Raw genomic sequence first — 24444 nt, forward strand, 5'->3', positions numbered from 1 at the left:
AAGATGATGTTGTTATTGATGTTAATGATGATATGAGAATGAAATGGATTGATGATTCTGAATTGATTGTTACTAGTTGTATTGAATCTCTGATTATTGCTGATCATTTCAATCGACCTGATATATCATCATTGATACTGAACAATTCATTGATATCATTGAAACGAATTGAGATTGGAGATGATTGTTTTGAGAAAGTGACTCGATTTGAGATTGATGGATTGAATGAATTGGAGACTATCATCATTGGAAGCGATAGTTTCTATCTCGACGAGATCACTAAAGAAGTTGGGCAGTTTGTGATAATGAATTGTGATCAACTGAGACTAATACAAATTGGAGAGGATTCATTCTATTGGTATGAATCATTTGAATTGAAGAATCTTCCTTCACTCATATCCATTCAATTGGATGATGAATCATTTTATAGTCAAACAATAGTATTTGAGAGTATAAATGATTGAATGAATGATGAATGAGATCTGATTCGACTTCAATCCATTACTCTTGGATCATCTACTCTTACGGGCGATGAAGATGTTACTGAAACGAATGTATTGATAATGAAGAGTATGAATGATAATGATGATTGATTGATCAGATCTTCCTTCTCTATCACTGATCAAAGGAGATGGTGACAATTTCGGTGATATATTCACGGTGATATTGGAGAGTGATGATTGATGACTGAATTTGAATTAGACATTCCATCACTCACTTCAGAAGGGATTCAGTTAACCTATAATGCATTTGGTGAAGTGAAAGAACTGCTCTGTTCCAGTATGATTGAATGAATTGCTAATGATTGAGATGCTGATTCTCTTGAATACTACATCACTGTCAATAGTAATATGACTCCTTCTGAACACTTATTGTCTCTTTATCCATCCTCATTGTGGATATCAGAGACCAGTCAAATGAATCAGATTTCTACTTCTGTTGAATCCATTGTGATTCAAGAAGGTGTAGGAGAAGAGGACGAGATATTTTTCACTCTCTCCAATCTTCCTTCTCTTAAAACTCTTGAAATGGGATGTCTCTCATTCTATGAGTGTCATTCGATAGTATTTGAGAGTATGAGTGATTGGGTGAATGATGAATGAGATCTTATTCAACTTCAATCCATCAAACTTGGATCATATGCTTTTGAAGGTGATGAAGATACTGTTGAATCGAATGTATTGATAATGAGGAGTATGAATCATAATGATTGATTGATGAGATCTTCCTTCTCTTACTACATTCAAAGGATATGAGAACAATTTCTGTTATATAGGCAAAGTGATATTGGAGGGTACTGACTGATGACTGAATTTGAATTAGACATTCCATCACTCACTCAAGATGGGATACAGATAAACGGAGATGACACCTTTTGTGAAGTGAAAGAACTGCTCTGTTCCAGTATGATTGATTGATTGCTAATGATTGAGATGCTGATGCTCTTGAATACTACATTACCTTCAATAATCGTAATATAACTCCTTCTGAACACTTATTGTCTCTTGATCCATCCTCATTGTGGATATCAGAGACCAGTCAAATGAATCAGATTTCTACTTCTGTTGAATCCATTGTGATTCAGGGAAACGTAAAAGGGGACAAGGAATTATTCACTCTCTCCAATCTTCCTTCTCTTAAAACTCTTGAAATGGGCCCTTATGCATTCCATAATTGTCACTCAATAGTATTTGAGAGTATGAGTGATTGGATGAATGATGAATGAGATCTGGATCAACTTCAATCCATCACTCTTCAGGTAGCAGCTCTTCAAGGTAGTACTGATACCACTGACTCGAATGTATTGATAATGAGGAGTATGAATCATAATGATGATTGATTGATCAGATCTTCCTTCTCTATCACTGATCAAAGGAGCTGGTAACAATTTCTGTTATATAGGCAAAGTGATATTGGAGAGTGATGATTGATGATTGAATTTGAATTAGATATGCAAGCACTGAAGGAACATGGAATAAAGATGGATTATTATGCATTTAAGGATGTGAAAGAATTGGTCTGTTCCAGTATGATTGCTTGCTTTCTAATGATTGAGATGCTGACTCTCTTGATCAATACATTCAACAGAAGAATACCAGTTTCCAGAATTCGGACTAGAAACAACATATTATTGATGAATTCGCACTCTTTGTCATTAACAACAGTTTATCCTATACTTTTGTAATAGATAGATAGTGAATAGATCACAAGCACGATACTGAACTTCTTACGTCTCTTCTTTCAAATTCAGTGATGACACAACACCACCTTCTGATACATACTATTCCAAACCAACTAAGAAATAGAATATCATGGCAACAAGTAAACATGATTGGTGAAGGGAGATGCCATGTCTGTAGAAAAGAAAAGATAGTGAACCAATTGTTGAAACAGAGAATCGCGAAACATATTTGAGTAAGTACTCATACAGAGGTATGAAAGAACGAAGTATTATGTGCTAGCAGTATTTCATTGCTTCCCTAGTTGATTCCATCCAATGAATAGACTGCAGACAATCAATCTCTCCATCATGAAGATGACCAATACAAGCTTCAGAATCATGGAAAACACAATTATTCATGATTCCTATAGTTTATTGTTGTGATATGTTGAAAATTATCGAGATAATTGCTGATTTCACTTCATTATAATTATCATATAAACGAATCACTGTACAGTTGACTACCAACCATCCCATCCAAAGTGTTATCTGTCTGCAAAGTGAGCGAATTGAAAATGGATTTTGGAAGTTTATTAGCTCAATTTTCCACAGCTGGTAGGAAGTGGTGATCGAACAAGGCTTATGGAGTTTAGATAATGAGCAGCGTCAAATTGCTGAGAATCAACTTGCCAGTGTAATGAATACTGACTTTTCCAAGTTTGTTATGTCTATGATGGAAGTGTTAGTAGACACAACCAAACCAACTTCTGTTCGTCAGATGGCAGGAATTCTCTTTAAAAGAGCAATTTCCAGTCTCGTAAACCTTTTCTATTTGTCTGGCTGATGTGTTAGAGTGGACCTATTCTTAAGGAAAAACAAATGGCTTGGAATAACTTAGACCCAGGGGTTCGATCACAAGTGAAGACAGCGGTAAGAGTAGAGATGATTTGCTCATCTGTAGATGATTTCGTGTTTAAATGATGATTCCTTTCCTGTTCGAAATGCAGCTGCATCTGCTGTGTCTGCTATTGCGAAAATTGAAGTTCCTATTGGTCTATGGGACAGTCTCTTTGACGACTTAAACTGTATTGTCCAGGATCCTTCTGTTCGTTTGGAAACAAAATCTGCCTGCATCGAAGCTATCCGTTACATTTGTGAGGATCTGGATCCTGATTCCATTAACGATTCTATGAGTGCGTCGATTCTTCTAATGCTCCTGTATTGTCTCCAAAGTTCAATTCCGACGGCTCTCCGAGATGAAGCCATTCAAGCTCTCAACGTAGCCTTAGACTTTGCCGGTGTATTTATGCAGTCTCCAGAACAGTGTACACGAGTAATGGAAGCGATCTACAGTTGTTGTCAAGATGCCAGTCTGGAAGTACAAACACATGCTATAATTTGTCTGAATGCAGTCTTTGAGCTGTTTTATGACGTCTTGACTCCTTTTTTCCCTTCGTTTTACAACATCTGCAAATCAGCAATTACTAGTGTTTCTGAAGTCGCCATTCAGGCTTGTTTTTCACTTGAAACTCTTGCTGTGGTCGAGAAGATGCGAATCGATAATAAGGAGACCTGTTTGAATTTGGCGGCAAATTGTGGCGCAGATCTGGTGGAGGTCTTGTGCATAGCAATGACGAAGCAACATGAAGAAGATGACGGAGAGACTATGACAGTTCCAATGGCAGCAGCTACCTGCTTAGCCGCCTTTTGTGAGGTACTGAAGAATGGTATGATTGGTGATGATGTAATTAGATAGATGTCGTGTCGATTGTGTGGCCCTTCGTTTCAACCAATATCAACAGTTCCAATTGGCATCTACAGGAAGCCTCCTTAATGATCTTCGGCTGTCTGTTACATGGTCCTGATCCCTCGTATATTTCGGGATTGGTGGCTGAAGCTTGTTCCATTCTTCTCCCTCTCATTATCTCTGGAAGCTGTATTGCAGTGAGAGATTCGGCTGCTTGGGCCATGAGTCAGATTTGTGAGAGTCATTTACCAAGTGTCCCAGCATCACAGACCCAACAATTGCTTCAAGTGCTAATTGATGCACTGGATATGGTTGAAATGACTGAATGAACTCATGAGTAGGAACCCCGTGTAAGCCAACATGCTGCTCTTGCTATTTCGTATATTTGTGATTATATCGCTCAGCCTAATCAAGAATCCAATCTAATTTCATCTTATTACCAATCATTACTTCAGAAACTTTTGAATTGCTCAGAAAAGATTGGAGTCGCGAATAACCAGCTACGTGAGAATGCTGCTTATGCTTTAATGAGTTTAATTGGATGCTGTGCTATGGACTGTGAGAATCTCCTTGAATCGTTCTTACAGTTTGTTATTGAGAAGTGTAAGACGTCTCTGGTAGGAGTAGGATGTCTCTCTGATGTCTAGACAAGTACGGAAGGTGATCAAGATGAACGTTATCATCTTCAGCGATTCTATTGCATTGTTCTTGTAAGTCTCGTTCAGCGACTGGGACTTCGTATCTCTAGTTATGTTAATATGTTGGCTGAGATCAGTTATAAAGTAAGTCTGTCACATTCAATTGATTCTAGGTTCTTAGCAGTGACAACACGTCGGCTCATACACAAGGAATCTTACTCTTCTCGGGTCTAGTAGCTTCTGTACCCTCTCAATCTCTGGTGTTTATTGTATGTCTTGATTTGATTCTCTGATCAGTAGTCTCATCTTCTTCCATTCATTGTTAACGCAATCAAAACACCGAATGATGTTCATACATGTCGTAGTGCCATTACTTGCCTTGGTGACATCCTTCACACTGTTGGTAATATGGATGAGTTAACTGCCGATCAGAAGCTTCAGATCTTCAATCCCATTTTAGCGATGCGCGATGATTTGTTGAAATCTCTCATTGAATCCCTCCAGAATGCTGATGTGGAGCGTGATATTAAGCCTGATCTCTTTATCTGTCTCTCTGATATCTTCTGGGAACTGAGTGATTACTGTCTGTACCATGTGGAGAATGTGATGAAGTTAGCTCTGGATGCTGCCAACTATCCTGTGGAGTCAATCGCTGATGAGGAGGGTATGGAATGGTTAGATCGATTATTCTGCTCTGTGGTGGATCTGTGGGATGCTTTAAGTGAATGTGCGAATAAGTGTCATGGTATTATGGAGGCTTCACTCGCGCCAATTATTGCGTTTGTAGGTCGAATCGTAGTGTGGAATGCTGCCAGTACACAATTGATTAAGGCTTGTGTGTACATGTTGCGAGATTTGGGTATTTCGATGGGTGCAACAGTAGCAACGACAATCCTGAATACTCCTTGTTTTGATAGTCTGTTGGTCCGTGCTGTGAGTAATGGAGATGAATGTACTACAGCAGCTACAGACTGTCGAGATACACTACAGCGTGTGATGAGACATGAATACATTTCGTGGTAAACTGCTCTTTTCTTTCATTCAATTCACATCAACGTCATATGTCATATTTATCTTTTCACCTTTCTGTTTCTTAGTAGTTAATATGAAGTCATTTTGGAGTGAAATATGATAGTTGTTCTTGTTCTATTGGGTTATTCATATCACAACTGTTCGTTGTGAGCAATCTTGAAGTAAGACTAGTTTTGTTTGTAACATATTCGTTGTTCTATGAAAACAAACATAATGAAGTCACGATCAATTCGAATTATATCGAATATACTGAAGAATACTACGCAATTCCTTCTTATAATCAAAATGTGACTTCACAAGATGAGATACATTCACATTCTCCACTCCATCTACCTCAATCTCCTTCAATCCAGCAACTGAAATAACGCCTGACTAATCATAGTCCTAAATCACAAATATTACTTCAATACGATGCAAATAACACAATATTCCATCGTTCTTACTATATCCATTCACTAAACGACCACTCACAACTTGTCGCAGAGACATCCACAGCTCTTTATCAGTTGATGCTGGACATCCTAACAAAACCACTACTAGTCCATCATCACATCCAGACCTACCATCTTGAATTAATCCTATTCGCCTCTTTTCTACCAACCGCTTCAGAATCGATATAATCACTATACATCCCGTGCTATATCTATCATAGTACATTAATACCATTATTACGCTACAAGACTCATTGGTCGATTCTCCTTAGATTCGAGAAATTGATCAGCAATCACTGTACCCAGAACTTCAGCCTTCTGTCGAATAACAGACCACGTATTATCCAGAAAAGAGATTGGATACAATACAAATAGTGTTCCAGAAAATACAAAAGTGCCTCTTAACAACAGAGCATTGATATAGCGAGAGAGAAGAGAATGAGAAAGTGATTGGATCTATGAATGATGAACCATTGAAGCACGAACGGCAGTATCCATAAAAAGAGTGGAGAGATTTGTAAGAAGCTCAGATTCCCAATCAACCAAGTAACAATGACCTCCATCAAATGAATTCTTCATCCTTTCAATCATTATTAGTTATTGAATCATACCATTCATTACAAGGATGAAACCCCCAACATTGAATGGTGGTTTCATTACATGATAAGAATCCATTTATAAATATCACATCATATGTGTCACATTCAACTGTATCCTGAGACTCTTTTAAGTCATTCACATCCACGATTGTGGCATCTACTTCAGAACTTAATCGTCGTTTCATCTTGTTCCTATCTCTCACATACGAATGACTGCATACCCTGCATATCCAGCTCCTCCAGCTAATAATCCAGCTGAGAAGACAGTGAGACCTGCAGAAGAAGCAAGGAATGTGGAAGTCGCCGACAATGCACTAACTAGAGCTGTAGTGATCACAGTACCTCCTCCAATCACAGCTGCCATTCCGCTTAGTGTTTGAAGAAGAGCTCCAGCTGCAGGAAGGAGAACTGGTGCTAGTGATTACAACAGAAGTAAGACAGGACCTGCAAATACTATGAGGGATCCTGCCATAGCTGCTGCTCCGATTTTCAACCATTTTCCTTTTACAGACACCTTCTTAGCCGCTTCTTCCATCTCCCAAGTGTTTTTGCCTTTATTACTGGATGCGATGCAAAGATAGGTTAATAAGGATCGTTCTAATGACAATAATGTTGAGTATGGAATAGATAGACAAGATGTTACACGAACAAGGAATGAACGAGAAATGGCATCATATTCATTTATCAGAACAAAGTGAGTTAATAACTCTGTTATGAACTGAATATTCAGTTGCTCGTTTGGATAGCTATTCATGAACAATCGAAAGCACATGAACATGGAAGAATATCCAACATCTTCATCCATCATTTCTAGAGATCTCTCACACATCTAGATAAGAATTGGTAGAGAAGGATACAATGTCAACGACATCGTCCAGTCCCTGAAACTGCAGATAATAAAGAAGAGCATCTTTGATCCGAGGAAATAGAATACGAGTATTATCTTGAGATATTCCTTTCCATTTAAGTTGCGACAAAACAAGTTTTGCTATCATTAAATCAATTTCAACTGTCCAACCATAAAGAAACTGTGTTGATCTATCACATTTATCACGCATCAACTGAAAACCGTTACTACTTCATTATCATTTATTTCGTTTAATTACATGTTACCATCTTTATCCATATAGTTTAACAAGGCTACGATCCAACCATCTAGTCATTCATACCTGCAGAAAGTTCAAAAACAGCATCGTCAAGTGTACATTTCTTCCCCTTCATTACTCCTTATCATACATGGAAAGTATAATGGATTCTCTATCTCCCGCTTCTTTTACTTTTTCCGAATGCAAACTCGTGTATACTCTAGAATCCTTTCTTGCACCCGATACATTCGGTCTGAGCCCGTCAATATATGTAAATGTGCTGCAGCATCAGGATGCACTCTTTTTCGTCGATTTAAGTCTTCGACGTATGAGGTTGATATCGTTTGATTCCTGTAGTAGAAAGACAGTGGATCCTTCAGATGCCAAGGAACTTGCCCTAAAAAACGCTATCAAACAGCTGGAAACTCAATTCGGCAAGGGATCAGTAATGAAGCTAGGATCTAGAGAGAAGCTGGACGTCCCAGTGATTAGTACTGGATCCCTCACCATCGATCGTGCATTAGGTATCGGTGGTCTCCCTCGAGGACGTGTTGTCGAAATCTATGGTCCCGAAAGCAGCGGTAAAACTACTCTAGCCTTGCATACAGTTGCTCAATTGCAGAAGACAGGTGGCACTTGTACTTTCATTGATGCTGGTTGATTTTCTTTCCCATTGTCACAACTAGAGCATGCATTAGATCCCATCTATGCATCCAACATTGGTGTCAACATTGATGATTTATATATCAGTCAACCCGACAGTGGTGAGCAAGCTCTTGAGATAGCTGACTCTCTCGTCCGTAGTGGAGCTATGGATATGATCGTTGTGGATAGTGTAGCTGCTTTAGTCCCGAAAGCAGAAGTCGAAGGAGCAATGGGTGATGCTCACATGGCACTACAGGCGAGATTGATGAGTCAAGCATTGCGTAAGCTGACAGGAAGTCTCTCTAAATCCAACTGTCTGATAATCTTCATTAACCAGATTCGACAGAAAGTGGGAGTTCTGTTTGGGAATCCGGAGGTAACTCCTGGAGGAAATGCACTGAAGTTCTATAGTTCCGTTCGAATGGATATTCGCCGAAAGGCTGCGATCAAGAAGGATGATGAAGTAATCGGTTATGAAACCACTGTTAAGATTGTAAAGAATAAATTAGCTCCTCCTTTCCGTGTTGCGAATTTCGATATGATGTTTGGAACGGGCATCTCACATGTTGGAGAAATTCTAGATTTGTCGATTGCTGAGGGGCTTTTAGAGCAAAGTGGTGCATGGATTAGCCGAGATGGAACGAACATTGCTCAAGGACGACCGAAAGCGAAGTTGTATTTAGAACAGAATCAGGACCTCTGTGACGAATTGGAGAAGGAATTGCGTCAGAAATGGAAGGACGAGAGAGAATCTAATGCGACGATGGCTGCTGCAAATCATGTAGAGGATTGGAACGTATCTGGTTCTGTGAAGGAGGAAATTAGCGAAACAGTTGAATAATGAGTGTTTGTTGGATCATCTTTTCCTTCGTATGGAAACTAAGAAAGAGACTCCCCATTCGATTGTGTATACTTCTGTTCAACTGATGATTGTAGATACTTACCGTACATAGGTTCAGCATTATGTGTCATTGGCTTTGTCGCCTGTTTTATCATAACAAAATTGTCTGGCCACTTGCCAGATTGGTTTATCTTCCCTCCAATCTCATTTCTCGGTTACAAGATGCCTGAACATATCGTTTATGCTATTTGTTTCACCGGTGGTGCTATATGTTATCAGATCGCCTTTTTGTATATCCAGAAGTATTCGTTTCTCTCCTGTGGAATGTAATCATTTCTTTCTTTTTCAATTGAAGTCAGTACGACGGATTTTCGGGAAAGTGGCTTCGTGCTGCAGCCATTCTTGCATCCCTTTGTCCTCTCTTCCTCACCATTCAAGCCATAATTCCACTTCAAGAGGATATTTTGGACGTACAGTTCTTGAGGCCATTGTTATATTTAGGAAGATGCGAAAGAAACCATCTGGAGTATTGTTCATCAAGGTTCGGCAGTGGTTCTATTTTTATTGACTCTCATTCATGCTACTATCGTTTGTTTCTTCATTCGCCATGTGAAGGACCATCACTACAGACGATCTTCCATCCTTTTCAAGGAAATCGGTCTTGGTGGAATGATCCTCTCGCTAATTGCCTCTGTGATCTTTCATCCAGCTAGTAATTTCTCTGGAAGCAACGTAAGGAAGAAGGAAGAAGTTGATTCGTAGGCCCATCTAACCTACAATATGGCTGGTATCGCTCAATGGATCTTTGTAGCCTCTATGATTTTATTCTGCTCATCCTATACCATTGATTTCCAAACACCTCAACCAATTGAAGTCATTCAATCTTGTGTTTGTACAAACAACCAAACGAATCATCTCTCGTTTTAAATACAATTCCCTTCCCATCCATTCTGTTTCCAATTTCTTCGCAAAGTCTGGACTAGGGCGAATTCCTTTCAAACTTGTGACAAATAGCACATACCAACTCAGCATTAATGGATCACTTCGAAAAACACTAACACAGTCATTTAAACTCGTTTCCATTGCTTCGTAACTATTATAATACAAATCCAATGCTGATGTCAATATGCACACAATCTGCATCCAAAACAAATCTTCAGAACATAGAAAAGGACTTCTAAAGAGATATTTCAAGAATAATTTTAGATTCTTGTGAACTTGAACGAGATCAGAATTCACCTCAATTTCTGTGGTAAGAAAGGAAGGAATTGCAAGTGGGACCATCCACAACAAATTGAAAGAAATATGAGACAATGAAGGAATGAAGTCATAATGACGATCTAGAAAGAGTTTTCCAAATCGCAAAGAGACAGGAAGAGGAGTAAAATCCGTAAATATGAAGAAGTTTTGTTTTCTGTAGTCCTTGACCATCTGTATCACAGTAGAAAAACTTTGGGATCGCAATTCTGCAACTTCATTCTCGTTTCGACTCCCAACCTTCAACAACTCATCAACACAAACTTCTATAGTCTCAATACATAGTTCAAACACCCAATACGGGTCCAGAAGTACATCTCCATCTGCTCTAAAATGGTCACGTTGTTGCTGAATTCGTAGTAATAACCACTGTGAAGGCTGAAGACAAGCTTGAAATAACAAGGGGAAGGAGCGATGAATAAGGAAATCAACAAGGAAGATGTACGGAAGATGTCGGATTCCTGGAATTCCACAAGTACAGATGATTTCGGTAACCTTAGGAAAGGATTGATAGTTACTGAATTCATTGAGAAACGACTGACAATCATCACTAAGAGTGACATCACTGCCAGTATCAGATTGATGCAAATATCGATCCATTAGATTCTGATACCTCTGTAGTATAGGACAAGAGGCTGAAAGATAGGAAGGAAGAGAGTATGATTTGGAATGATATACTTGATGAATTCGTGATTGGATGAGAGGAGTTATAGAGTGTTCTGCAAACTCAGATGGTAGTAAAGGGAGAGAAATACGACTTTTCAACATCAAACAACAGTCCAGAAATAGGAGCGATTTCTACCTATCATCCTAACTAATCAGATGAACCAAATCGTTGTTTTCATTGCTAGTTTGCATCAACTGAATGAGTTTCTGATAGTATTTGTGATATACAACCTCTTCACAACCAGTCAGAATCACAGTGTTGATTACATACCAGCAAGCCACTATAGGTTGATCTGCACACTCAATAGCAGTATCAAATAACGTAGTAATTGTAGAAACACCTAGAATTGATGGAAAAACGAAGAACAACGTAAATCAATCCCAAGTGCCAAGAATAACTTCAGATAAACAATCCATGATATCGTATCACATTGGTTCATTTCCAATGATCGTTTTACAAATTGGATAGCATCGCTTACGTTGTACTGTGACAACAATGGAATTGGTTGATGAAAGATACGTTTAATATGTTTCTGTTTTGTTACCTGCTTGCTAAGTATACCAATGACCATATCAAGAAGAATATCTGATGTGGAGGATTCAGGATGGAACGTAAGAGAGATGAAATCTTCATTCTCCATGTCCATAGATCCTTGTTCCATTTCTGCTGGAATCGAAGGTAACTCTTTCATTTCGGCTTTATCTGAAGATCAAAGGGATAACTGATAAATACGATAACTATAGATACCAATTGTGTCTGGATCATATGGAAAACGAAGAGAAGTGATAGACTCCGAAGATACTTGAGAATCACACATCTTACAAAGAAATTGTTGCAGATTCTTTATAGCCACGCTAGGATTTACCTACTAGATAAGAGGAAGCAGAAGATTATTACACAACCAGCAGCATCCCCTTTTGATCCGTTTGAAATATTATAGTCATCGACAATTGATTTTGGAAGTTCCAATGTCCGAAACGACTTATCTGAATGCTTACAACTGCGAAGGAATGTCGCAGCAAATTCCGAATCGACCTTTATGAGCTCATTTGACAGAACAAAAACATATCTCTTGGGAATGAGACGCTCAATCTCCAATGATGCTTCCTCCTCCACATTTTGGCAAACTTTTTTGCATTCCGATAGCTCTTGCTGAAGAGTAGGAATTTCCCTTTTCTTTTCTTGTAGTCGCACTTTCAGTTCATTCAGACGTCTTTCAATCGATTCAACTTCTCCTTGAGAACGCTGGACAATTTGCATCAAATTGGCATTCTCACGATCGATTGCAGCATCACTCATCAACAATACTATGAACAAACACCAGTCAAAATTTGTATTTCTTCCCTCTTACAAAGGAAACACTATTTTCAACTGCTTTCACCACTTTTGGTATTGTCACATTGAAATCCCGATCTCGGATTCCCGCACGCTGACAGATCACAGAAGAAGGATCTTTATCACATTGAGGTCCTTTCTTCCCTATAGAACGAATCAACACATATCCCAGATTCGCATTCTCTGAGAGGCGTCGATAACACGCCAGGTACCAATAAGGTGGCATGAGTTCAATCAAATATGAATTAGGTAACATGAAGATAGTATTTGTCAATCCAGCTCCATGTGCTGCAACTAAGATGTCTAGTGCCATAAACCGTTTCACCTGATCCACTGCTGATTCATTTTCAAGGACCTTGTATTCGATAGCAATTGTATCTGAAAAGCGTTCTTGAAGAGTCTGATACAATTCTTCTTCATTCAATACACGACGCTTATTCACTCGACGAATTTGAAGCATTGATAATTGATCAGTTGGAGATTTCATTTTCGGCTGCACTCCTGCTCTCTTATATGCGGCTGCACGAATCATATCCACACCTAGAGGTTCCGGTATGAAGTTGCCTGCACCATCCGAATCCCAATTCCGAAACACCACAAGAAGAGAATCACAGAATGGAACATTAGGCTTCAGTAACGAATCACGCACAAAATGGATTTGAGGACGACGTGAACTAGAAAAGAGGTCGAGATATATGTATTCCATAAAACCGCACCATTTTGTGTATTGCACTCCTCGTTGACTTGACATCACAATATGCGAAATCTAGGCTTCAAAATCTCATTGAATAGATACAGGAGGGAATGATTCGGGATGAAGAGCCAAACGGATCATCTGACTTGATCCTTCAAGAAAGTGATAGATATTACTAAAACTACGTGGTCGGAATACAGCAGTATGGTTCCCATTGGTATGAAGTCGTGATGGCGATAAGTCTTCATTCATCGACTCGATTGGAGAAAAATAGAAATCGGGTGTATGCGTTATCTTTCGAGCATTCAATGCAACAGATTGACCCTTAGATCCAAAGACTTGAATTTGATTGCCAGGAGGCAATATACACGCGTTAGTAAGAAGAGCATAATTTACAGTGTAAGATCCATCTGTCTCTCCATTCGATCTATAGTAAATTAAAGGATTTAGTCTCACTCTTTCCACCATTGCACATTAGCTGTCTCATTCATTGGCAATTGAGAACTAAGAAGTTCGCGGTAATATTGGAACTGTTCAAACCAATCCAACTTCCGAAAGTCAATTCGATTTCGGACCGTGTTAACTAATCCTTCTTTTGTAAAAACTACATCCTTTACAGGTGGAACACTGAAGAAAAGAGGTTCATAATGAACCTCATTGATTCGCTCGATAGATGGATCCAATTTTTCAGATGATATTTCTGAACGGAAAATATGTCGTTTCGGTAATTTCCTCTTCTTAGATCGTCGCGATGGAGAAATAGAACCACTCCTTTTGACATTCAAGGTAGGAAATACAGGTGTAGAGCTAGGAGTAGTAGACATTTCAATAGCAGAATCAGTCAATTCCTCTTCTGTTCCAAAATCAACACCCCTATACTTATTATCTATACTAATACCATACGTTGAATATACATATTGTAATACATGATTAGATAGAAAATTTAAGTGAAAAGAGTAGCAAATCTGTAAACTTCCATACACAGCTAGAATACCAAGTAAAAGGACATGGCACCATAGCTGGAATCCTTTCATAACCCAAAGCAAAAACAACCCTTCGTCAAAGAAACATTAAACAAAATAGCACAATATCCTCTTAATCATCAAAAGGATTGTCGTCCTCGAAGGGGTTCTCTTCGCGCTTCTTATTCGAAGCTCGCGCCTTCTTTGATTTCTTCTCTCCAGGGACAGATGCAGCTGGAATGTCGTCATCCGAAGAGGATTCGAAAGGATTAGCCTCATACGCCTATATATTAACACCAATACAGATGCCATACAGGAGCCTTCTTCTCCTTCTTACTCTCTGTTTGCTTCTTTGCAACAGGCTCAGAAGCAGCTTCAGCCTATGATCAAAGCAAATGTAAGGATCCTACTCCATTACTGTAAAACTCACCTCCCTTCTGGAAAGAAGGATGCTTACACACAACAAAGCAGTTGAAAATGCAAAGCACAATGCCAATAATACCAATGATAATGTTCAGGAGAGGAAGACTCTTTCCCTTCCCCCTTCCAAAAACCATAGCGACAGCACTACACTAATCATTCAAATAAAACAATACAAGAGAGTAAAAATGGTTCGTCCCATATAGGAGTACATAAAACCGAAATACTTCCTAATAAACTCTTCATACTTTCCTAGTCCCATTTCGAAATAGATCAACATCACAGAAAACAATCTAACAATAAAGCCCAAGATCCACATAGTACATGCAATAAACCATCATAAAGATCGTAGTAGTGTTCATTTGAATCGAACCAGTGATCATATCGATAGGATAACATAGAATAAGCAGAACACCAAGGACAATGTCCCCATATCTCATTATCTTGATTAGAGTTGATCCAGAAGCAGCACTGATTCTACACACATAAACAGTGTTCAAAAAACTCCGACTTATCTGCAGCAGCGTTTGTAGCCTTCTTAAAACCGCTAGCAACTCCCTTTGCGGCCTTTCCAGCTACATCAAAGGCCTTATCAGCCAGAGTAGCATCGCCATCAGTATTGGACATTGTATCTCGACGATATCAAAGAATGAATGATTCGTTCCCTGGATGAAATAATTTTATTTCGATGATTGCATTCTTCCAACTTGATCGCAATATACTTCGTAATTCTTCAAGTCGTGTTTGTACCAATGTCAATAAAGCCATTTGTAATTTCAAATTGGAAATGTACATCAAGCGTCTTTCATCATAATTCCAGCTCGAACATTCTCTTGAATCTTCGGAAGAGTGCTTCGACGAACCATAATCCTTTTTCACAACACAAAACACATGATACGAGAGAACGGGAATTAGATCATTCTGGCATATGGATAAAGGAAAACATGAATGCCGATTTCTTCGTAAATCTACATTCATTCTCTGTCAAACATAGATTAATCTATTTCCTTATGCGGTTTTCAGAGAATAAGGATCCAATTGAAGTAGATCTTGTAGAATGTGTGTAATTTGGTAGCTCACTGGATTAACGCTTTTCTATCCAATCTATGAGTCAACAGGAGAGGAGGGTATCTTCATGTTAGGTACTCTTTGCTCCAGAGGAACTCCTCTACACAATACTGCTGCTTCGTAGGATCTAGTTGGTGTAATCCTTTTATCTGTAGATGTCAATTCACTCGATCGAATAAAGATTTCTTTACTGTCACCGATGGAATGGTATTCCCTGTTCGTTATTGTGATTGTCCTTTGGATACTTACATTGTGAGGAAAAATGAACGAAATGATGGATAGGTGCTAACTCTCTTGGATAACAATATGAAGCCGTTTGCAGAGACGTCGTACTGTCTTTTTGATGAGAGTAAACAGTTACGTCAAGGAAATCAGAAGGTGCGTTTCTTTAATGCATTGACGAGTAACGTATGGGAGGTGCTTGTAATGTAGAAAACATCTATACAATTCCTCCTGATTGTGGATATATGGAGATTGATCCATACTTGAAGTGGGAGGATACGAATTGTGGAATTTGTGGTAGAAGATGATGTATAGTAAGGATAAGTTCCAATCAATGCGAGTGGTTATCTACGATTACTGAAGGTCGGGTAGGTGAAGTGTTTCTAATGAATGGCAGATCAGTGAAGTTACCACAGATAGCATTGCTTACAAAAAACGGTTCTTAGAGGCTCTTGGACGCAAATTGTACAATCGCAAATTCTCGCTTCCTCCTGTTCCCAATACCATGAATGAAGGTATCATTGTTACTACGTCTACATGTTTAGTAGTTCATGAGAATCATGGAAATGACATTTGTTTGGAAATGCTGTTTAGGTTGCCAATCTATGGTGATATGACATATGAGAATATTGAGTAGTGTAAAACTGCTGGAGTCATGAATAGATATCACCATGATGTGATGCGACAAGATCGATTGGCATTGTAGTAATGTATCTATTATATGATTATAGGGTTAATGCTTGTATTCTGGACTATAATAAGAGTGCAGAAATGCCAGATTCAGCGACAATGTGGAATGATTTTGATTCTGTGTATTATGACGGAGAGGTAGCTGTAACAAATCCTGTCGATATCAAGTTCAATATGGTAAGAATTATCAACTATAATCACAAATAGATGAAAGAGGCAGGACGTAGATATTACAGTGTTGAGAACAAACCAACTAATGAAGAACGCATGTATTTGCTTCGTTTGCTGAACACTGTACTACCAGAAGACTTGAAGGATGAAGATCGAACTCTGATCTGGACCTATCGGTAAGGATGAGAGAGAAGGAATGATAAGTAGGCATGTATTGTCAGGAATGCGTCATGCCTTACCCAAAATACTTTGCAGTATGGATCTGACGGACCCTACAGAAGCAGCACAGGCTGTGGCAATGTTAGAACAGTGGCCTGAGTTATGTGTGGAGGACGCGTTACAGCTATTGTCCAAGCGAATGCCGCATCCTACTGTGCGAGCCTATGCTGTAGAGCAATTAGATCGCCAGCTGAGTGATGAGGATCTCCAGTTGTATCTCCTTCAACTAGTTCAGGCATTACGATATGAGCAATTGCCTTGTCGCTGTGAGATCCAAGAGGAGCAAGTGAAGCATATGGTGCGATTAGAGAAGCAAGTAACAACTCCCACTGTAACCACCGAGCTGGAGGCTGTATCAGATTCAATTGATCTTGTTCCTGAAGCTGGTGAACCAGAAGTGATTGAAGAAGAAGTCACAGAGACCGTTCAACATCAAGTGTTTGTCCCACAGTCACCTCTGTTGAAGTTCATTTGTACACGATGCTCCATTCATCGTTCATTAGCTTCATTATGTTTGAACTATATTCATGTGGAGACAAATCAAGACACAGAGGAAGAGTCACAAAGGAATGAGAGTAGATATGAATGGCGATTGTGATATAGGCTTTATTCAAATGGAGATGTGTTTCTTGAACTATCTGAAGGAGAATCAGCCTACTGTTTATGAAGAACTCATGAAAGAAAAGCAGTGTACGGAAATGGTATGATTTTTGTCATTCCAATAACCATCCAGATTTTTGCATTGAGTAAACGAATCATGGAGATGGGTGGTCGTGCTCAGAAGAAGCAAGAGAATCTGCGTGCCTTATTGAGTGGAGAATATAAGGAATCGTTCGCTGATCATCCATTCTTACCAGTACGAACAGATTTACCTCTGAGTCATGTGCTGGCATCATGTGCAAAAGTCTTCCAGAGTGCCATGATGCCATTCTCATTGGAGTTTGTAATTGAAGGCAGTACGAGGTAGGGATAAGAATGGGATTTGACTCCAGAGAAGTATCCCCTGTCCGTTTGTTACGACGAGAATCACAGAGCACAGTTAGTGAAGGAGATGTGGCAACAAGTGATATTTGTAAGGAGTGTGGTCATTCGTATCCCAAATGCATTTGTTTGCGATGTGCTGTATGTGGGAATCTTCTTGTTCAGGTAGAAATACTGTTGTTTTTTGACATTCCAGAAACATCATTGTCGAGATTGTAAGTACCCAATCTGCGCGAAATGTGGTGTGGAGAAGAATAGCCTGTGGTACTGTCAGGACACAGATAAGTGCGACAAACGTCGTTTCTTAGTGTTGCGTGTGATGGTAAAGAATGGAGATGATGTTAGACAAGACCAGATGGTGATTCAAATGATTCGGTTGATGAACAAACTATTGAATGATGTGAATCTGAATCTGTGTTTATCTCCATATGATGTGGTGGCGATGAAGTGAGATTAGCTATGATCTATCATAAGTAGTTCATCACAGGGAATGTTGGAGATGGTTCCAAACAGTCAGGATTTATCAGGAGTTAAGTCGATCCGTGCTTTCTTAAAAGAGAAGCATCCTGATTCGTCTAGTGATTTAGGAATCAAACCAGAAGTATTGGATACCTATGTGCGTAGTTGTGCTGGTTACGCAGTGATCACTTATTTGTTGGGTATAGGTGATCGTCACTTGAATAATATTATGTTAGATGTGAGTATAGGGAGAGAAGGAATGATTGATAGAATGATGGACACTTGTTTCATATTGATTTTGGTTATATCTTTGGACAGGATCCCAAGGTAAAAGAAGCAATGATTCGAATCACTACAGATATGATTGATGTTGAAAAGAGAGATTGGACTGATGTTTAGGGAATGGGAGGACAGAACAGTGAGAATTATCGCTTGTTCTTGGGTTATGCATTCCAAGCGTATCATATTTTGCGTCGTAATGCTGCTTTGTTAATAACGTTGCTGGAGATGATGATGGATGCGAATATCAAGGATTGTAAACCAGAATATCTCAAAAAGATGATTGGAAGGTTTAATTTGGATATGACGGAAGAGGAAGCAGAGCGTGCTTTCAAGAACGTTTTGGAGAAGTGTATAGGTGACATGGTTGCAGGTGTTCTTGAAATTGCTCATAATATTGCTACATCAATGAGATAATTTGATTTCTTGGAATGTTTGTTGAATAATGTGTGTTTACTGAGTTCCTGGGAGTTACGGTGATTGCGCCAATTGGGCTCCCCATCATTGCATATTTCTATACTAAGTAGGGTTAGCTAAAATGGAAGAGATCGCATATGTGAGTTATATATAATCTGATAATGATAAATTAGGCATTATATCCGTATCAAGGAACAGATGATACTCAACTTACATTGAAAGAAGGTGACGCTGTTAAAGTTCTTCATTATTTTGAACATTGGTGTTATTGCCAATATGGAGATAAGGTTCCAGTTTATCAATGTGTCTTAAGTGTAGGCAGGATACTATCCTACTTCTTACTTGGATTTTGTTTATTTTGGTATGGAATTTGATTTGTAGGGTGAAGATAGTGATTCCTATGATGTGGTGGAAGCTTCGATGAATTCCGTTGTATTAAAATCTGAATCTGCTCAGGATACTTCCAACCAGGTAGCAATCGCTGAGGAGAGGGAGAGTAATAACGAAGAGGAGAGAAAGAGAGCTGCAGAAGAGGCTGCAAGAAGGAAGGCTGAAGAAGAAGCTGCTAAGAAGAGAGCTGAAGAGGAGGCTGCTAGGAAGAGAGCAGAGGAAGAGGAAGCTGCCAGAAAGAGAGCTGAGGAAGAAGCTGCTAAGAAGAGAGCTGAAGAGGAGAGAAAGAGGGCTGCAGAAGAGGCTGCAAGAAGGAAAGCTGAAGAGGAAGCTGCTAAGAAGAGGGCTGAGGAAGAAGCAGCAGCAGCCAGAAAGAGAGCTGAAGAAGAGGCTGCTAAGAAGAGAGCTGAAGAGGAAGCTGCAAGAAAGAGGGCTGCAGAAGAGGCTGCAAGAAGGAAAGCTGAAGAAGAGGCTTCTAAGAAGAGAGCCGAAGAGGAGAGAAAGAGAGCTGAGCAAGAAGCAGCCAGAAAGAAAGCTGAGGAAGAGGCTGCCAGAAAGACTCAGAACGTATCACATCCAATGTTGAATAATATCAGTGATTCGGAATCTGACTGCTATGAAGAAGCAACAATTGTTAACAATACTCAACCATTTCAGTTTATTCATTTGCCACCACCTCCAGTTCAACCTCAATCCAAACAATCAACATATCGATCACCTGCTCCTCATAGTACACCACCATCACCTCCAATAGAGAAAGAGAAAGGATTCATTGATAAGCTGTTGATGAATTTGAGAATTCGAAGTGGATGTCATGTAGCACTCAGTGTCAGAATTCACTTGTAGACTCTTGAGCAATCAATGAAAGATGGTTCATGTTGTAAGGACTGTTAATCTGTAGAAATGAAACAAATGAAGAAGAAGAAGACCTTAAATGAAGGTCTTCGTCAAATGTTAGAAGAGTTTATTACAACAGGTTATAGTGATTCATAATAATTATAAGTAGAACGAGATTACTATACATATTTAGAAGATTTGTATGATAATTTCTTTATGAATATGTACTATTCAAATTCTTCGGTTATTCGAGACATCACCAATACATCCGAAGTACACTTAGTCAACTGAATTGATTATAGATGGGACGATTGATTCAAAGTACACGTCAAATTCTGGATATCCATAATAACCTTCTATTTCAATACGAACAATTGCACATTGGTATAATTAGGAGAGAATCAATTGATTCTAGAAACAAATGAAGATATGTGTTTCTTAGCCTTGTTCTCGATGTTTATAAGTCTATTGTCTCCATATGTCTATTACTCAGCTGTATTGACTGTATGTTCGAAGAATCTTGAAAAGTAGAACAAGTAGATTGGAATGATCTATAGGGCTATGATGAATCCAGAATTCAAAGCATTTACAGATGCTTACAATCGATATTTCAATCAGAATACTACAAATAGTACTCATGACAATGTCTCAAATCTCTCCTTTTTTGATATCTTGAGTACTCCAATTAAACGGGTGATTTTTGACAGTTGTTATGTCACAAATAGATCGTATTTTATGGGCAGTTCCTCGAACGTCTCAAATCGACTTTAGTGAGTACTGAACAGCAAAACCTCTTGGACCAATGCGTTGTTCGTTTGAATGGACTTGTCACTTCTATGAACAGTTCTCTGTGTCGAGAAGACTCACATCAGCGTCTCATTGAACTCTCTACCAAATTAGGGAGTTCCCAAATTCCTCATTGCTTTGCCATCTTGGATCAAAGTCGAATTCTCTGTCTGGAAGATGATGTGAAACTAACATCAACAGATGAAGTAACATATTTTGGAATGACTGAAATCTAGACAAAAAATGGATCATATCATGCTATCCTCTGTGATGATGTACTATTGTTTTGCAAGTCCTTATCTGTCTATTGTTAAATGCTTAGAGTTAGTGGAGAGAAGTATACATTACGATATGTGTACGACATGAAAGACGTTTACTTTGATAAGAATGGTGTCGAAAGACTATCGTCGGATTTGAAGTATACGGAGAGTGATCTGCTGATTCATCTGTATACCAATAACAGAACAGAGATGTTAATCATGTTATTCTGAATCTGAATGATAATCACTAGAACAGCAAGTAATTATTCAATGAAACGATATTGGATTCGAAATCTTCTTGATATCACTACGGAATATGAAGATTCTTCGTCGTGTAACCAATCATTAGCATGTTTACATTCCTTCAGCTCTAGCAAATCATTGTATTACTCACCTACTCCTATAGAAGGTTCATATTTCTCTTCATCTCCTTCACAACCAACAATTGTATCGTTCATGCGAGAGACCGAAGAAGAAGAGTCTCCAAAGGCATGTACTGAGTGTGGAAGTAGACTCACATTCATTTCAAGTCGTAACTGTGATATTTGTAAGCGAACGTTTTGTAAGAATTGTTGTAATTCAAAGCTTCTTAGAACAGGTATTTGTAAATTGGTCATTTTATCTTCAGATTCACTTGAATTTGTGTGTTGTTGTAATGATTGCTATATCCAGAGAAATAGGATTCAACGAAGAGGATCATCAATTGACGAGGACTGTTATTGTAGTCATCAGTCTCTCCTTCAGAAGTGGGTTTGATTTGTTTCTGTCATTATTAGTTTGTTTGATACGATTACGGCTCTTACTCCTTCATGGCGTGAAAGTTCTGTTATTCTCTCTTCCTCTACATTGAATGAATCATCCTTATCTCTCTCTGCTTCTATGTTACCTCCAGAAGCAGGTGCATTGTTAGAAGAACCATCATCTCCAGAGTTTGTTCAGTTTATTCAAGTTTGAATGATGAAGAGAGATTAGGAATAGGCATTATTTGTGAGCATTCCTCCAACTCTTCCTCCTCTCAATAAGATCATTCGAATAGGTCTATTTGGAGTGAATAATGAAGACCGATTGTTACCAAAGTGTGTGTTGGTGATTCTGTGTGATAACGAATTGTTACTTGGTTCAGTTAATTTGCGTAGAGAATATGAATGATTTAAATGAATAGAAACAATGAAAGAGAAGAATAAACCAGTTAAGTATGAGCAAGGTTACCTTCTTTCTGAAGTGGGTGTTTTACCAAAGACAAGGAAACATGTCATAAATATCCTTAGTCTAATTAAAAATGAGAAGTCCTTGACTGAACCTCTTGTGAATGGACTAGGTGTGATTAATCTTTACTGTTTTGATTCTTGGATGGAAGATCAATGGAGAATCCTTTTGAGTAAGTATTGTCGTTTCAGAAAGGATAAACAGTAACTTTGTTTGTTAATTCATCCTCCATGTGTATAAACAAACAGTCAATAAACTACTTACCTTGTCGATAAGGAGAAGGTCTTCTTAATACTTCAGTTGCTTGTTCTCCCACCAAATTCACATGTCCATTTGAATATACTTTTCGTGTTGGGTCTTCTCTTGGGTTACTTGGTGGTGGTGCATAATAACGAAGATTACGACGATCATCACGATCATCATACATATGAGTCATAGGCACAGTTCGCTGACTCTGACTAGGTACTCCATATGAATAAGACAAATATGGAGATGCTGGTTTCACCTCCTTGCGACGAGGATCTGGGGCCATCGCAGTACGCGCAAGCCGAGGATCTGAATAAGCTGAGAACATAGATACAGATTGATGATCAGATTGACTTGGTGGGTACTTTCGCTGAGATGAAATTGACTGAGACGTTAGTGTTGGAGGCTTCTGACGATATGCTTCTAGTGACTTATTGAATTCCAAAAATAGTACCTTCTTTGTACATTTCTCGATATTCAGCAGGTGCAGGATATTTTAGCTCACTAAGCATAAATCCTTTTGCATTTAGGCAATGTTTTGGGAGTTTCATATCATTAAACTTATCCGTCGTATTCACCCAATCATACACACCATCATTCTTCATATTCTGCATTTAAATTTAGCAAATAACCCTACTCTTTCTTCCAGAGCTGTTTTAAATAATCGTCGAAGATGACGATAATCAGGAACTTGATCAAAACTCAAACGTCTACAATACTCCATGTAATCTTTAAATTGTGAAGGCAAACCTCCACACAAATCATCTAATGATGTCTATATGAAAAGTAGATTGGCAATTATACTTCAAGTTTTGATTTCATAATCTTTTCATATTTCTGTTTTCGAGCTGTTCCAGCTAGACCTTGCCAAGGAAGACGTCCTTTTAAGAAGTATATCAGAACATATCCTAACGACTCCAGATCATCACGTCGGCTCTGCTCAACACCCATATGGTTGTTGATAGAGGCATAGCGCGGAGTTCCTGTGAGACTTTTGCCTTCACGATACCTGAATTTCACCATACGAATTAGGTCTTACGGAATGTGTTCTTTCGTTCCTGGTGTTCGATATCTCTTAGAAAGACCAAAATCAATTACATAGATGACATTAGCTCGATTGCCGAGTCCTAGAACAAAATTATCTGGCTTGATGTCACGGTGGATAAAGTTACGGTGGTGGATGAACTCTAACCTAGTAAGAAGCTCGATACCAAGCATTAACACCGTTTTCACTGTGAAACGTCGGTAACAATAGTTGAACATATCCTCAAGACTCGGACCCAGAAGATCCATCACCATTACATTCATATTCATGACATCCTTCTGTAAATGGACTTTTGGGATACCCATACCACCTTCCAGATATTTATATACTTTGGCCTCATACACAAGCTGAGGATTCTTGCAATTTGCCATCTCCTTCTTGATTGCTACAAATTCCTTCGTTTGCGTATTTTGACCTAAATAGATTTGCCCAAAGGCTCCTTGACCAATAAGAGCCTTTTCATAGTATAGCCCGTTTATCAATTCACCCATGTTATTTTTCACTAACTGTCAAGTGAACCGCTTTTGAGATAATAGCCGAACGATTAAACCCTTCAGGCTGTCTTCTCCTGCTTTTCTATTGTCCGTTTCATTTAAGTACAGAAATCTAGACAATTTTTGTTAATCTGCAAAGATGTCTCTATTTCTGACAATT

The 24444-nt window shown here is 38.8% G+C and overlaps 10 protein-coding genes across 10 annotated transcripts; 6 read left to right on the forward strand and 4 right to left on the reverse strand.

Moving 5' to 3' along the window:
* Positions 1-32: 32 nt before the first annotated feature.
* JH06_1587 (hypothetical protein) lies at positions 33-2118 on the forward strand (the record flags this gene model as incomplete). Its single annotated transcript, XM_014672822.1, has 13 exons — positions 33-450; positions 481-570; positions 602-673; positions 703-780; positions 811-1074; positions 1105-1194; positions 1223-1294; positions 1324-1404; positions 1434-1697; positions 1728-1817; positions 1849-1920; positions 1950-2027; positions 2057-2118. 13 exons carry the CDS (start codon positions 33-35, stop codon positions 2116-2118), a joined length of 1731 nt encoding a protein of 576 aa, XP_014528308.1.
* A 618-nt stretch (positions 2119-2736) lies between these two features.
* On the forward strand, positions 2737-5569 carry JH06_1588 (importin subunit beta-1-like protein; the record flags this gene model as incomplete). The annotated part of the gene is made up of 9 exons (XM_014672823.1): positions 2737-2776; positions 2815-2978; positions 3014-3091; positions 3123-3888; positions 3918-4219; positions 4250-4525; positions 4556-4690; positions 4720-4815; positions 4847-5569. 9 exons carry the CDS (start codon positions 2737-2739, stop codon positions 5567-5569), a joined length of 2580 nt encoding a protein of 859 aa, XP_014528309.1.
* A 234-nt stretch (positions 5570-5803) lies between these two features.
* Positions 5804-7143, reverse strand: JH06_1589 (hypothetical protein; the record flags this gene model as incomplete). Its single annotated transcript, XM_014672824.1, is given in 8 exon segments — positions 5804-5950; positions 5981-6111; positions 6142-6215; positions 6251-6465; positions 6481-6589; positions 6642-6800; positions 6830-7022; positions 7053-7143. The coding sequence occupies 8 exon segments, from the start codon at positions 7141-7143 to the stop codon at positions 5804-5806; spliced, it is 1119 nt and encodes a 372-aa protein (XP_014528310.1).
* Positions 7144-7894: 751 nt separating this feature from the next.
* On the forward strand, positions 7895-9179 carry JH06_1590 (recombinase; the record flags this gene model as incomplete). Its single annotated transcript, XM_014672825.1, has 3 exons — positions 7895-8019; positions 8051-8349; positions 8380-9179. The coding sequence occupies 3 exons, from the start codon at positions 7895-7897 to the stop codon at positions 9177-9179; spliced, it is 1224 nt and encodes a 407-aa protein (XP_014528311.1).
* Positions 9180-11964: 2785 nt separating this feature from the next.
* On the reverse strand, positions 11965-14166 carry JH06_1591 (capsular polysaccharide biosynthesis protein; the record flags this gene model as incomplete). The annotated part of the gene is made up of 4 exons (XM_014672826.1): positions 11965-12410; positions 12466-13204; positions 13235-13559; positions 13589-14166. The coding sequence occupies 4 exons, from the start codon at positions 14164-14166 to the stop codon at positions 11965-11967; spliced, it is 2088 nt and encodes a 695-aa protein (XP_014528312.1).
* A 61-nt stretch (positions 14167-14227) lies between these two features.
* On the reverse strand, positions 14228-15141 carry JH06_1592 (hypothetical protein; the record flags this gene model as incomplete). The annotated part of the gene is made up of 6 exons (XM_014672827.1): positions 14228-14377; positions 14409-14474; positions 14505-14661; positions 14691-14807; positions 14839-14991; positions 15020-15141. 6 exons carry the CDS (start codon positions 15139-15141, stop codon positions 14228-14230), a joined length of 765 nt encoding a protein of 254 aa, XP_014528313.1.
* A 383-nt stretch (positions 15142-15524) lies between these two features.
* JH06_1593 (phosphatidylinositol 3-kinase) lies at positions 15525-17591 on the forward strand (the record flags this gene model as incomplete). The annotated part of the gene is given in 12 exon segments (XM_014672828.1): positions 15525-15566; positions 15590-15702; positions 15738-15834; positions 15865-15985; positions 16015-16101; positions 16120-16172; positions 16202-16348; positions 16442-16506; positions 16536-16671; positions 16702-16841; positions 16873-17459; positions 17488-17591. 12 exon segments carry the CDS (start codon positions 15525-15527, stop codon positions 17589-17591), a joined length of 1692 nt encoding a protein of 563 aa, XP_014528314.1.
* A 56-nt stretch (positions 17592-17647) lies between these two features.
* On the forward strand, positions 17648-19020 carry JH06_1594 (phosphoinositide 3-kinase; the record flags this gene model as incomplete). Its single annotated transcript, XM_014672829.1, is given in 6 exon segments — positions 17648-17840; positions 17852-18024; positions 18062-18312; positions 18343-18562; positions 18595-18693; positions 18724-19020. 6 exon segments carry the CDS (start codon positions 17648-17650, stop codon positions 19018-19020), a joined length of 1233 nt encoding a protein of 410 aa, XP_014528315.1.
* A 121-nt stretch (positions 19021-19141) lies between these two features.
* Positions 19142-21028, forward strand: JH06_1595 (hypothetical protein; the record flags this gene model as incomplete). The annotated part of the gene is given in 10 exon segments (XM_014672830.1): positions 19142-19159; positions 19194-19334; positions 19402-20238; positions 20257-20281; positions 20312-20386; positions 20417-20520; positions 20550-20631; positions 20663-20774; positions 20805-20953; positions 20973-21028. The coding sequence occupies 10 exon segments, from the start codon at positions 19142-19144 to the stop codon at positions 21026-21028; spliced, it is 1599 nt and encodes a 532-aa protein (XP_014528316.1).
* A 1727-nt stretch (positions 21029-22755) lies between these two features.
* Positions 22756-24281, reverse strand: JH06_1596 (hypothetical protein; the record flags this gene model as incomplete). The annotated part of the gene is made up of 5 exons (XM_014672831.1): positions 22756-23168; positions 23200-23353; positions 23383-23520; positions 23550-23754; positions 23785-24281. The coding sequence occupies 5 exons, from the start codon at positions 24279-24281 to the stop codon at positions 22756-22758; spliced, it is 1407 nt and encodes a 468-aa protein (XP_014528317.1).
* Between the last annotated feature and the right edge of the window lie 163 nt (positions 24282-24444).

The sequence above is a fragment of the Blastocystis sp. subtype 4 genome, assembly GCF_000743755.1.
Source record: "Blastocystis sp. subtype 4 strain WR1 chromosome Unknown seqid_0072, whole genome shotgun sequence".
Classification (NCBI taxonomy): domain Eukaryota; class Bigyra; order Opalinata; family Blastocystidae; genus Blastocystis; species Blastocystis sp. subtype 4.